At 51.3% G+C, this 13,091-nt stretch overlaps 5 protein-coding genes across 5 annotated transcripts; 3 read left to right on the plus strand and 2 right to left on the minus strand.

Moving 5' to 3' along the window:
* Positions 1-62: 62 nt before the first annotated feature.
* On the plus strand, positions 63-1,945 carry AYO20_00280 (hypothetical protein; the record flags this gene model as incomplete). Its single annotated transcript, XM_022638591.1, has 4 exons — positions 63-110; positions 176-626; positions 798-1,180; positions 1,364-1,945. 4 exons carry the CDS (start codon positions 63-65, stop codon positions 1,943-1,945), a joined length of 1,464 nt encoding a protein of 487 aa, XP_022505556.1.
* Positions 1,946-2,367: 422 nt separating this feature from the next.
* On the minus strand, positions 2,368-4,155 carry AYO20_00281 (hypothetical protein; the record flags this gene model as incomplete). Its single annotated transcript, XM_022638592.1, has 6 exons — positions 2,368-2,400; positions 2,464-2,524; positions 2,630-2,755; positions 2,829-3,058; positions 3,112-3,949; positions 4,007-4,155. 6 exons carry the CDS (start codon positions 4,153-4,155, stop codon positions 2,368-2,370), a joined length of 1,437 nt encoding a protein of 478 aa, XP_022505557.1.
* Positions 4,156-4,890: 735 nt separating this feature from the next.
* On the minus strand, positions 4,891-5,918 carry AYO20_00282 (hypothetical protein; the record flags this gene model as incomplete). The annotated part of the gene is made up of 2 exons (XM_022638593.1): positions 4,891-5,512; positions 5,563-5,918. The coding sequence occupies 2 exons, from the start codon at positions 5,916-5,918 to the stop codon at positions 4,891-4,893; spliced, it is 978 nt and encodes a 325-aa protein (XP_022505558.1).
* Positions 5,919-8,433: 2,515 nt separating this feature from the next.
* AYO20_00283 (IRE protein kinase) lies at positions 8,434-10,545 on the plus strand (the record flags this gene model as incomplete). Its single annotated transcript, XM_022638594.1, has 1 exon — positions 8,434-10,545. One exon carries the CDS (start codon positions 8,434-8,436, stop codon positions 10,543-10,545), a length of 2,112 nt encoding a protein of 703 aa, XP_022505559.1.
* Positions 10,546-11,489: 944 nt separating this feature from the next.
* Positions 11,490-13,091, plus strand: AYO20_00284 (hypothetical protein; the record flags this gene model as incomplete). The annotated part of the gene is made up of 1 exon (XM_022638595.1): positions 11,490-13,091. One exon carries the CDS (start codon positions 11,490-11,492, stop codon positions 13,089-13,091), a length of 1,602 nt encoding a protein of 533 aa, XP_022505560.1.

Raw genomic sequence — 13,091 nt, forward strand, 5'->3', positions numbered from 1 at the left:
TTGTGAGAATCCTCAAAAGTCAGGTAAGCAGTGAATGTCAGGAGTGTCTTCTCAACGACAAGATGGAAAAATCACTACCCGCAGAGCATCATGAGGATACCGAACCAGAGGTAAGCAAGGCACCTGTAGGATCCCAAACACGCCACCAGGTCTCCTGACGCGTCACTTGGTACAGAAAGTCGTGATCGAGTCTCCTTCGAGCGAAGAAGGCACCTATACCGTCGACCCCATCGAGTATGAAAAGCGCAATCGACGCCTCAACCGGCGGCTCGACATTCGCATCCTGCCCCTCTGCTGCTGGGTCTACCTGCTCAACTTTCTCGATAGAGGCAACATTGGCAATTCTAAGGTGCTCAACTCGGAGACCGGGGATGACCTGCTTCAGCAGACGCACATGACGGCCCATGGCTACGCCATCACCGTCTCCCTCTTCTCGCTCGCCTACACAATCTTTGAGGTTCCGAGCAACTATGTCATGAAGCATTGGGTCCGTCCGTCGCTGTGGCTGGGGTTCCTCCTGTTTGCGTGGGGTGCATTGACGATCGGGTTTGCTGGTGTGCAGAACTATGCGACGGTCGTGGTGTTGAGGTTCTTGATCGGTGCCTTTGAGGCCGGTTTCTTCCCAGGTAACAAACCTCGTTTGATCCCTTCGACCTCGGTCTATCCAGCCTGCTGAACCCTCTGGTGCGGTCTTGGGGGGTGGATCACCAGAGGACAAAAGACGACGCATTGTTGATGGACGTGCCGGGTTAGGAACAGGAACACAAGACTGACAATACATCCCACCCCCTTTCTAGGTATCGTCTACTTCATCACGATCTGGTACCGCTACAACGAGCGCGCCGTCCGCATCGCCTGCGTCGTCGCCTTCTGCAACCTCGCCGGCGCCTTCGGAGGCGCGATCGCCTACGGGGTGGGCCACGTCAACGGCTCGGCCGGCCTCGAAGGGTTCAGGTGGCTCTTCATCATCGAGGGCATCATCACGCTGGTCTCGGCCTCGTTCCTGTTCTTCCTCCCCGACTATCCCGCCCGGGCCAAGTTTCTGAACGAGTCGGACAAGCGCTTCGCCGAGGACCGGTTGAAGGAACGAGGGGGTGGCTATCTCAGGAGCCACGCCTCGAGAAAGGAAGTGCTCGAGACCTTCTTCAGTCCGAGGATGTTGGCGCATTATATCGCATACGTGAGTTTTTTTTTCTTTCTATTGATCTATCTTCCTCTTCGTAACTCTCCTGACACATCCTATCCCGTGTTGCCCACTCTTTGGCATGGTTGGAAAGGATGGTCGCTGTCTCGCGGAAGCATCTTAGAGAAAACATCAAACCCAACAAAGCAAGCTGACTCCGATGTGACGGTGTATTACCAGATCGCCGACGTCGTCCCCCAAGGGTCATTCACATTCTTCACGCCAACCATCGTCAACGGGCTCGGCTACACGTCGATCCACGCACAGCTGCTGACGGTGCCGCCGTGGTGCGTGGGCTTCGTCGTGGCCATCACGCTGTCCTACTCGGCAGACCACTTCAACGCGCGGGGCGTGCACATCACGATCGCGTCACTGGTCGGCGCCGCGGGGTGGCTGGCCGCGGGCCTGCTGCCGCCGGATGCCTACACGTCGCGGTATGGGTGTCTGTGCCTGGCGGCGTGCGGGGCGTTCCCCGTCGCGCCGTCCATGGCCAACTGGGTCGCGTGCAACACGCCTTCGCTGCTGACCATCCCCTTCGCCATCGCCCTCAACAACAGCTCCGCTGGCATCGGCCAGATCATCGCCCAATGGATCTGGAAGGCCGACGAGGCCCACAAGGGCTATCCCACGGGCAACTTTGTCTGCGCCGGCTGCGGCTTCTTCGTCGCCGCCATGACCGCCGGCCTGAGGCTGTGGTACGGCCGCATGAACAAGAATGGGGTGAGGGACGCCAGTGGAGCAGAGCGGATCTGGGTCCTGTAAAAAAGGGAAGCCAGATATATATACCTCTGGCATACGCGTGTGGAAAGGGGAGAGGGAAGAGAAAGGAGAACCAACAGAAAGTAAGTGTTGATTGGCAAGATGTTTTGAGAACAAGGACAAAAAAAAAGGAAGGGGAGCGCAGACTATCGTTGTAGTTTTGTTTTGTGAGGTCAATAGCTCTCTCTTCTACACCTGCGGTGTCTTAAGTCTATACATCTCTCCCGGTATATGTGTAGATGTCACATGTACTGCGACATTTCTTGGTGTCTAGAAGTCCGAACAGAGATGGAGCAGGCAGATTATTGATGTGTGTGAGAAGCCCGAGTTCGCTCTATGCATGTTTTTTTTCTTCTCAATATAGAACCTGCTGACCAAATTCTAGGGTTGGAGGAGGAAACGGCCGCAAGGGTCCATCTTGTTCTCTACCTCATTGTCACCAATTCTTCTGCGCTGGTCTGGTTTCATTCGTAAGTAATCTGGACCTCAAGAGGAGCAGGAATATGGAAGATAAAACATACCGGGTGGATCGCAACACAGCTATCAAAGTCTTTCTTCGTTGCGCCCATTTTGACGGCAACACTGCGCAATGACACCGTTAACAAGAGGTGGACCAGAAAAGTGACATTGGATATCTCTTCAAGCATGCTGCGCAGCAGAAGAGGGGAATGGTTAGTGGACACTCACCCAAATCCTTGCATCATCTCGTCAACCCCTCGGCCTAGGATGTGCAGTCCCACGATCTCTTCGCGGGGGCCTTGACACACGAGTTTGAACTCTGTCGGCTCTTTCTTTTTCTCTTCTGGTGGGTATCTAGCAAGTCCATTAGTCCCGTGTTCGTCTGGGCACCGTGTTTTGGCGCCCGGCATCAGTAAATGTTGCTTACACGTCATAGAACATGGCCGAAAACTTGGTATGATACACTTTGACGTTTTCCTTGCCATACCTCTCGATCGCTTGAGGTTCGGTGAGGCCTGTGGCGCCGACTTCAGGGTGCGAAAAGACCACCGAGGGGATGCGATCGTAGTCGAGGTACGAAGCCTTGAGTTCAGGAGGTCCGAAGAGGCGATTACCTAGTTGACGACCGGCGGCGATGGCGACAGGTGTCAATTCAGCCTTTACTCCTTTATTAGCAGTAGGTCCATCCGGGTATTCTGAGGCTTCCCTACCTGTCCTGTAACATCACCCAGAGCATAAACACCCTCGACTGATGTGTTCTGGTACTTATCCACGACAATGTGACCCGTCTTATTCGTTTTGACCGGGATTTTCCCCATCCCCAAACCTCTTGTTTCTGGGCCTCGGCCAATTGCCCATAATAGCTCGTTGGTGATCATCTCGGTACCATCGTTCATTACCAACTTGAGCTGCTTCTCTCGGGGGTCGGAACCGTCTTCGCTACCAGGGTTCAATTGTATGACTTCCTTGATACCAGGATGGTTCCGATGTACGTGAACGCCAATTTCCTCATAATGCTTGGTCATGGTCTCTTGGATCATCGGATCGAATTTTCTCAAAAAGGTGTTGTGTCGGATGAACAGGTGCGTCTCAACACCGATGGCATTCATCACACCTGCAAGCTCGACTGCGATGTATCCTGCGCCGACGAAAACCATCTTCTTTGGGAGATGTTTGATCAGGAAGTACTCGTCGGACGTAATGCCATACTCTGAGCCTTTGATGCCTTCGGGCTTTGTCGGGTATGATCCAGTTGCAATACAGATATGAGGCGCCGTGACTCTGAATGCTTCGCCTCCATCTTTGGGTGTGACCTCCATCTCATGCTCGCTGATAAACGATGCTTGTCCCTTTATCAGATCAATGCCTTCCTTGGCCCAGTTATTCTCATAGGCGCCGTTGAGGACTTTTATTCTGGCATCACGCTTCTCAACGAAGGTCTTGAAATCGAAGGAGTTTCCGTCGCCAAATTTGTAGCCGTAGTGCTTGCCTGCTGCAATGGCTTCGCTAATGGATGCAAAATTCCAGGTCATTTTCTTAGGTACGCAGCTAGCATGGAAGATCAGTACATGGACCTCAATTCTTTGGGTATGAGTCTTTCTTTACCCAACGTTGACACAGCAACCTCCCGACACACCGGCGTCGATGATACACGTCTTTGCGCCATACCAACCACTTGCTCTTCTCGCAGCACCACTTCCACCTGATCCACCTCCGATGACTATGTAGTCATATTGCTTCGTGACTGGAGCCATATTCGAGGATGAGGAGGAGAATTGCTTGGAGAGACCTGCGAGTCGAGAGACGGAGGCCGGGGACGAAGCGGGGTTCGGCCGCGACGGTGCAATGTGCAGAGACCTTCCAGACGCCAGAATCGAAGGTCGTTCGAGGGTAGTAGCAAGTCTGGAGAGACGACCGAACCCAATTGACATGTCACGGGAAGGAGCAGGACAAAAGAGCAGGAAAGGGAGGCCCAAGGGTTTTATCGCAATCGCGGGAACGGTCTTTATTGGAATGTCCGAATCTTGATCGCTAATAATGCTTTTGATCAGTGGGCTTCTCTGTATGCGAATGCAGTTTGGCTGATGATGTGATCCGTGTCGCAGGACGATTCCTTTGAACCCCACCACAACCTTCCGCCAATAGCTTTCAATCTACGACCATCAAGCCGGGGCCAAGCCCGAGTGCTTAGCAAATCATGCAGCAACAGCACCAACTGGGTGCCAACAGTGGTGGTGGCAGCTCTATTGTTTTTTAGCAAGATATGAGTAGGGGATAGTCAGCCAGAAAGATGACTGATCTAGCGGCAGACGATGGCCTTTTCGTCCCTTTTGGCCCAGGACAGGCGTGCACCAGCAGTTTTTCTTCTGCATCTGGACACTGTGCCTTCCTGGAAGAGGCAGGTTACGATAACTCAATGCGGGGTTGAATCTGAATTTTATTATTGCAGTAACTCAGAACCGTTGACCATACAAGTGTGCTCAGAGCATCTATAACTTGGGTTTGCCTCTTGGGTCCGGCGATTTTGAGCCAATGTCGACCTGATCCCACCAAGGATATGCAGCTGGTGCGTCTTGGGGTAATTGCCCAGTGAAATTGACTGGCCTCTTCTGCAGGAAGCTCTCAACGCCCTCTAGGTTGTCCTTGCTGCCAAACAAGCCGTGAATAACCCTGGAATCAAGGAGATGAGCGCCCTCTGCACTGTCAGGGCCTCGGTACATCAGCTCTCTCATGAGCTTTGTTGAGACGACCGAGGTATTCTTTGCGACCTCATCGGCAAGCTCGAGTGCTCGAGACAAGGTTGCTTCTGGTGTTGGACATAGCTCGGAGAAGAGAGTGCCAAACAGCGGACTGTCCGCAGGATACACGGAGCCAGTGGTGGTCAAATGCAGCGCTCGAGAGTGCCCAATCAATCGAGGGAGGAAGTAGGAGGAGCAGGCTTCCATGATGAGCCCTCGTCTACTAAACACGAAGCCAATCTTGGCCTTCGCATATGCGATGCGGATGGATGCTGGCAGGCACATGGTGATGCCTACACCGACAGCAGCGCCTTGGATGGCCGCAATCGTTGGCTTGGAGCAGTGGTGAATTGCCAAAGAAGTTCTCCCTCCGCTGCGCGAACAGATCAGTATCGCCTTTGTATGTTCAGTAGTCATCCTTACCCATCTCTGTGATCCACGTCACGTTCAGTCTTGGGATTCTTAAGCTGGCCCTTTTCATCTTTTGCTCCCACGAATCCAATGTCCAAGTCGGCTCCTGCGCAGAAACTCCGTCCCGCACCGGTCAAGACAACAACCTTGACCCGCGGATCAATGTCGATGATTTCATAGAGCCGTTCCATATCCTCCCGCATCTGATCTGTGAATGCATTGTGTTTCTGCGGTCTGTTCAAGGTTACGAGCAGCACCGGCGTGGGAGTTGGTGAGGATGCCGGGACGTGAGAGACCTTGATCTGCTTCAGAGGTAGGGTAGTATAGGAATCCGGGATTTGGATGGGTGGGTGAGGTCTGGGAGGCATCTTGAGTGAAATGAACACGCTTGTAGGGTACCGAATGGACGAATGTGTCTTGGAAAAGCGTAGAGATGGCGGAAGACAGTGGAACTTGCTCTTTATGGGCCTTTGTATATGTCCAGTATTGTCAATTACCCTCGGTTCAATCCACGTGCCTAGGTACCTGTTGGATTGGAGAGCTTATGCGGGGCAAGGGTTAGCCGGCGGGTTACTGTGAAAGGAGCAATTGGTAATTGCAGGCCATATTATCGTTGATGTAGGCAGTCATCACTGGTTTGGGTCAGTCCTCTAGATCAAACGTTCCTGATGGTTATCACGATGGATTATCCACGTCCTGTTTCGAATGGATATCAGCTTGATGATCTTCCTATCTCTTGCGACAGGGGCACGCGACTCGGTGGGCAAAGGACATAGCTTGGATTCTAGAACTCAACGGACAGACTCATGTGGCATTCTGTAGTAGTCGTGAGTGGGAAAGTGATCGTCGAGGGATTTGCTGGAGGACTTGATTGTACAAGGACTCGAGTCTTTGTGGCGAGGGAGAGTGTCTGAAGCTCTCTTGGGTGGGTTTTGCCTGCGCACATTAATTTCGGACGGCTGCCTGCGCGCAGCCAAACCACAGAAATGACTCCTTTGGAACTGTTGCCATCAAGTCACTGCGCTCTGTTCAGTTGAGACCATGATGATGGCTCTCCAGCTCAACTACGGCCTCCTGACAGCGAATGCCCTAACTGACGATATCGTGAGACACTCAAGAGACCTATTCATTCAAAACCAGTCCTCTCTAAATATTGCTACTTTGGACACGTGTTCCTAGCAGGCAGTTGTATCCAGCGCAATCAAGGAATCTCTCTTCTCCAAAGCTTTGCTCGAGGCAAAGAGACAATGATGAAAAGATGAAGGAGCCAAAAAATACGCGGATAAGAGCCCCGAAGGACACTTAATGGCGACATCCACCGCGATGTGCAATGCAGGGACACCGCCATAGCAAACCCACTTCTTGAGCTAGGTTGCTCCCACAAGGTCTATCATCATGTTAGCTGTTTAATCATTCCAAATGTAGGGGGTGGTTTGGGGAGAACGCACAAGTATGTCTTTTCACAAAGGGGACTGGGGGAAGCGAGGTATTTAAACAAAAATATTTGCCAAGACTTTGGCAACAGTATCATCTGTGCACTGTAGTGACAATCACGCTACAGAGCCAAGACTCACTGACAGACCCTCTCCTAGTGGCTCGCCTTGCTTATTGTATCCAAATCACCCAAGGAGGTGCCTTCCGAACGACTTTCATGAATACCTAGTAGTATGTACCGAGCATTGCTCAATAGAAGCTTTCTGGTTATAGTGCAAGCACTCTTCCAGCTATTTCTGTCTGATATTCTACCTCTGCATACTGGATATACTAATTGTACCTCGTATCGTGCTTGAAGTTTTGGCACCTGTGCGCGGTCCCTCTTCCGAATGCCAATCTCCGATGTGGACACCAAGAGGAATTAGTATGGATTAAACGAGCAGACAGCTCACTGCTGTACGAGTATTCGTCACTCGCCAGATCCTCGGACGAATGTGAACCTTACAAGCATACTCGTAATTATGCCTGCCTGCCTGCTTATGGCAATTCCAACTCGGCCGAGTCTCAAAAGTAGTTGACCGCCTTGAACAATGTCAGCACGAGACCCTGTCTACCTGTACAAAGTCGGCTCAAAGGTAATCTTTAGCCTGGGATTTAAACTTGTCTACCTACCCATATACTTAAAGGATTATGTCAAGCAATCGAAGTCTTGGGCCGCTATGGTCGACAACGAGAACACAAATACGACGGAGCCCGATGCAAACAGCACGGTAATGGCACACCAGCATCTAGGACGAGTATTTTGTGCATCAAGAATTAAGATTCGTTCAGAGCGGCAGATCTTCAGCCGTACCATGTTCAGAAACACAGCTCTTGTTGCCCTGGTCGAATGATTTATGAAGGCCATTTGGGCTCAGCTCATTGAGCCCATCCGATTGCGGAAGCACTGGACTCGCAACACCTCTATCTATATCAATCTGCTGACCTCTGGAATTCCCGGCAAACCTCGATTGGTCGACCTTTGAGGGTTAGGATCAGGAAGAAACTTGTCTTGGCCATCTTTCCTTTACAACTCTTGCTTCTCTGGGGCAGTGAGGACCTTTCTCACTGTTGCCTGGGCCAGATACTTTGTCACCATTACAGATCAACGCAAGTTGCAGGGAAATTCCACAGCAAGATACTGGAAACCCGCAGACATGGTAGGGCTCCATCACCATTCGGTTTTTCTTGTTGGTGTTCAGCACCGAATCTTCACCTGCCTTGGCACTAGATCGGGGCCACGCTAACGCTCGCCTCCGTACGTGCATCGCATGAAGGCCGGGCGCAAGCTGGCCCCCAATCTTGGCTACACTGAGACACAGGTGTCTAGGCACCACAGCAGACAGGACCATCTTCGGAGTACACAGGCAGCAGTCACCAGCGAACATTCTGGCATCAACTTCAGGAATCATGGATGTGCGTCAGCCCGGCGATTGTAAAAGCTGCCTTGAAATAAACATCGAAAACCTGATCAAGCCGTCCGATTGCTATAAGCAAGGGAATGGATATCAACACAGCAGCCCGCTGCGAGAACTGGCGCTCTCGTCAAAACACTGCTTAATCTGCTCAATATTTTTGAGAGCCATCACCAAGAGCAAACATTTTAAGGATTTGGAGTTACAACTAGATCAAAATGAGTTATGGCTCAAATTGGTCTATTGGGGTGAATGCCGGTATGCGTGTACCCTGCAAGTTGTCGCTATAACCGGCCAGCAGCCAGCGAGCACAGTTGTTGACACCGATTTCAAGGTTTCTACACTGAAGGACGACCCTGCAGCACTAGTTGACCTTACTGGACTTGATGGCTATATTGGCGCATCTCGACTCCCGTGGAGGGAGGATGTTGGGGAAACGACAAAGTCAAATAGCAGTTTTGCAACAGCAAATCGATGGCTGAAGGACTGCCTGGCGGGAAACCATGTACCTGGGACTGGGATCAATATGCGACGGAGGCTTCACTCATTCTCGGCCATTGATCACGAGCGAGTGCCTGAACATCCTCGACGTCTAATAGACTGTTTTGCGGACACCCGTTTTCGTGGTATTCACGATCTGCGCCCCCACAACAATCAAAGTGATGATCAGGCTTCTTGTAAGCTTGTTGATGCAACCAAACATCATCAGCCTTATGCTTGTCTGAGTTACTGCTGGGGACCAGCTGAAAACACTCCCTGGGTGACGACTTCTTTCAACGTCGCACGAAGGAAAATCTCGATCGATCAAGCGGCTCTCCCGAACACTTTAAAAGATGCTATCCACATCAACCGTCGTCTGAACATTCGTTACCTGTGGATCGATGCGCTATGCATTGTTCAAGATAGTCAGGATGAATGGTTGATTGAAAGCACCAAAATGGACTCTATTTACGGTGGAGCTCTTGTAACAATATGTGCAGGCGCATCATGCTCAAGCGAATCGGGGATATTCAACAGCAAGAGTGTTTCGGATTTCGAAGCTCGTTCCGAAATAAAACAGGCTTTTCGCATAAAGAGCAGACTCCAAGACGGCCGCACTAGTGTCCTCGAATTTTCTGCAGATCACTGGGAGGATTCGAATCCCATCCAAGGCCAAGAATATCGACGGGGCTCATTACAAGCCCGGGGTTGGTGTTGTCAAGAACGCCATCTGTCACGCCGAAAAATATTTTATGGCTCAAGCCAGTTATATTGGGAATGTGATCATTTGGTCCTGAAGGAAGACGGCAGCTTCGACTATGACTATGTCGAGCCATTGGGCCATGATGCCACTCCGAGTCAACAAATTGATACCCCACAACAACTTGCTCTTTCATGGTACAATGATATAATCGCGGCCGACTATTCTACTCGTCAGTTGTCCCGGCCAAGTGATAAACTGATAGCTATAGCAGGGCTAGCTAAATATGCCTCGAAGATGATGGGGTCAACTTATATTGCAGGAGTCTGGTCACATGCGATTCGCGAGGGCTTATTGTGGAAACGCAATGCTTCTACTGGGCGACATCAGGAAACATATCGTGCTCCATCTTGGTCATGGGCAAGCCAAGATTCTGCGATAAGATTCGCGGCTCTAGGTGTTTGTGACTTTAGATGGTATAGTGAGGTAACCTCCACTACCACCTACTATCGAACAACGGACGAGTTTGGAGCTATTGAATCTGCGCATATGACACTGAGAGCAGCACTCCTAAGAGGAAGGGTGGACATGCCACCATTTGACGCTTTGGCGAGAATGGAATACGACATGGCCTTCCATTTGGATGGAATCGGCCATGGCTACGCACGCATGGATGACAGCCAATTCTTCTCAGGGCAAGTCATGGCCGCGCCTTTATGCGAACCGTCCCTTAGCAGAAACCGTCCGTACTTCCTCGTGCTCGAAGGACCGACAGAGAAGAACGAGTACAGGCGAATCGGACTCGGGTGGGTCGATGTGCGGTGGCGTTCTCTACTCACGAGGTCTAACCGGGATATGCACCCACTGAAGTCGGTGGACGCAATGCAATTAAGTAAACTGCAGAAGACGGAGCTTTTTTTGATTTAGGGCATAGCGAGACAGGTAACAGAATAGTTTTCAAGAACAGAGCATTCCAGAAAGTTATACTGCATTATGGTTCTAGAAATTGGGGAACATTTGACTAGACCTTTCAGTAGATTGTGTATAAGACGAGGGGTAGGAGAGCCTTTCACCTCACTAACACGGTCCTAGATAAGGATCACCCACACACCGTGTAGTGTTATTTGGTAGATTATGCTGTGAAGACGGTGCGGGAGACGGGCGAAGATGAGTGGAAGGTGAGAAGCGGGGGGTTAGTCGGGGGGGTGGTGAGCGTCCACAAACTTCGAGTCGATCGAGTTGAGCGCAGCCGAGTGAGACAACCCAGTCATTCTCGCATCGATGTACTCATCATTAAAACCGTCAAAGATGTGCAGCGGTGGTTGATCCCGATTCAGCGCAGCGTCAAGGAATATGGCAAAGGTTTCGACATTCTCTCGTCGAAACTTCCTGATCAACGCGAACAACATCATTTCTGCGACTCTGCCGCTTTCTTCATAATTTTCACCCGATAAGAGCAAATGAGCCCCTAGTGACAACTGCAGCCACTAGCTGTGCCTAGCCACTAACGACTATGACGTAACTCCATGATTGGAATGTTTCCCGAATCGCTTCCTGTTGTTGGACAGCGAATAGTTGGACCTTGGACGCGACCTGTTACGTGTCCATTCAAGAATCCTGGTACGGTGCTTCTCTGGCTTGTAAGTGAAAGTGGCAAAGCACATGTTTGATCCGGATGTTACACATACACCTAGATATCAACTCAAAGGAAACGCCTCGCTAATACCTTAAGAAGACCTCCCGCCACCAGGGACTGCCACCCCTCCGTACACAAGGCTGAACTCATTCAACCCTTCTGAGTGTCGCCTTTTCACAGGGCAATGGTCCTCTTTACATGACGGGCCAAAACCACCGAGTGCCAACGTTGTAAAATGGCTCCTGCATCCAATTCTCAATTGGGCGAATCCTGGGTGGTGGAGGATGAAGGCGATGAGAGGATCAGTTGGGACGAACGTTCTGCAGAATCGGAATCCGACAGAGAACTGAAGGTTGCTGTCCATAATGACGAGGAACCAAAAAAGACGAAAGTCATACGAGAGAGACGCAAGTCTCCCAGATTGTCCACGCCGACAGCACGAGAACCAGAGTTCATCATGCCATCCTTCGCAACAAGTATCAATCCATCGGAGAAGGTCGCCCGGAGGGGGAAACCACCTGGCAGGCCAAATGTCGCTTCATCGAAGCAGCAGGCAACATCAGCACGCTCGGACCAATTGAGGCAGACACAAACACACAACAGAACGACATCGCCAGTGGTGGATAAGATCGTCCTAGTTCTGGTGCATGCTACTGAATGGCTTCTCGATATCCTAGGGCAGACGCTGAAGACCTTGAAGCGGCCCATATCTTGGCTGCTTGCGGCATATCTCTTCTTCGGCATCTTGATGCTTGTGCAAAATCTCCTAACCAGCTCCATCTATACGGCTCTGTCCCCCATATGTCGTATTCCTGGCGTCTCTCTTCTCAATCTTCGACTCTGTCAATTTGCCTCACCACATAACGACAACCCGACTCTTCCAGCTGGAGCATCCGCTCCCGTCGAGTTCGACGCTCTTATGAAGACGCAATCTCACTTTGAAGACATTTTATCTGAATCTGCCGCAGGTGTTTCGTTACCCTTGGACATGAAAAGATCGGAGACCTCGATTCGCGATCTACGGCAGATTGTGCGGTATTCACAGCTCGCCTCACGCAACGAGATGGTTCTCGAATTTGATGGGTTCATCGAGACCGCTCGTATAGCATCATACGACCTTCAGAAATTCAATTCACACGTTGGCCGCGGGGTGGACATTGTTCTGAGCACAGCGCGTTGGACGCAACGCGTGCTCGATGACATGGCGGTCAAGCAATCTTCCCGAGGCATCATCCCGGGCTTCATACAAGACAAACTTCTGGCCCCTTTCAAACCGATACAATTCACCGAGGCAAGGCTTCTCGACCAATACATCTCTCACACACGGATAGTGTCCGAAGAAATCGAGCGTCTGATCGAAGAGGCCCAAGCTTTACTCATGGTCCTGCAGAATCTCGAAGACCGGCTCGACGTAATACACGCAATCGCGCTGCACGACAACCTCGCCGCACAGGCCAGCAAGGACGAGATCCTCTCGCACCTGTGGACTTTGTTGGGCGGCAACCGTGCCAAGCTGGGAAAGTACAACAACCAACTGACTCTTTTGAGACAAGTCGGGCAGTATCGAAAAGTAGCATGGGCGCATGTCTCTGCCACGATCCTCAAGCTGCAGGCCATGGGTGCCGAGCTGGAGGAACTGCGGACCAGAGTCTCGAGCGCCGAAGTGTTGAGAGGCCACAAAGAGATCCCGCTGGCGGTGCACGTCGAGAATCTACGGTTGGGCGTGCAGCGACTCGAAGAGGGTAGGGAGAATGCCAGACGGCTCGAGCAAGGCCATATCAGACGGGTTATTGAAGGGTCAGAGCAGGGAAATATTATGGCGTTGGGAGATTCTTGA

This window comes from Fonsecaea nubica (assembly GCF_001646965.1).
Source record: "Fonsecaea nubica strain CBS 269.64 chromosome Unknown Scaff1, whole genome shotgun sequence".
Classification (NCBI taxonomy): Eukaryota; Fungi; Ascomycota; class Eurotiomycetes; order Chaetothyriales; family Herpotrichiellaceae; genus Fonsecaea; species Fonsecaea nubica.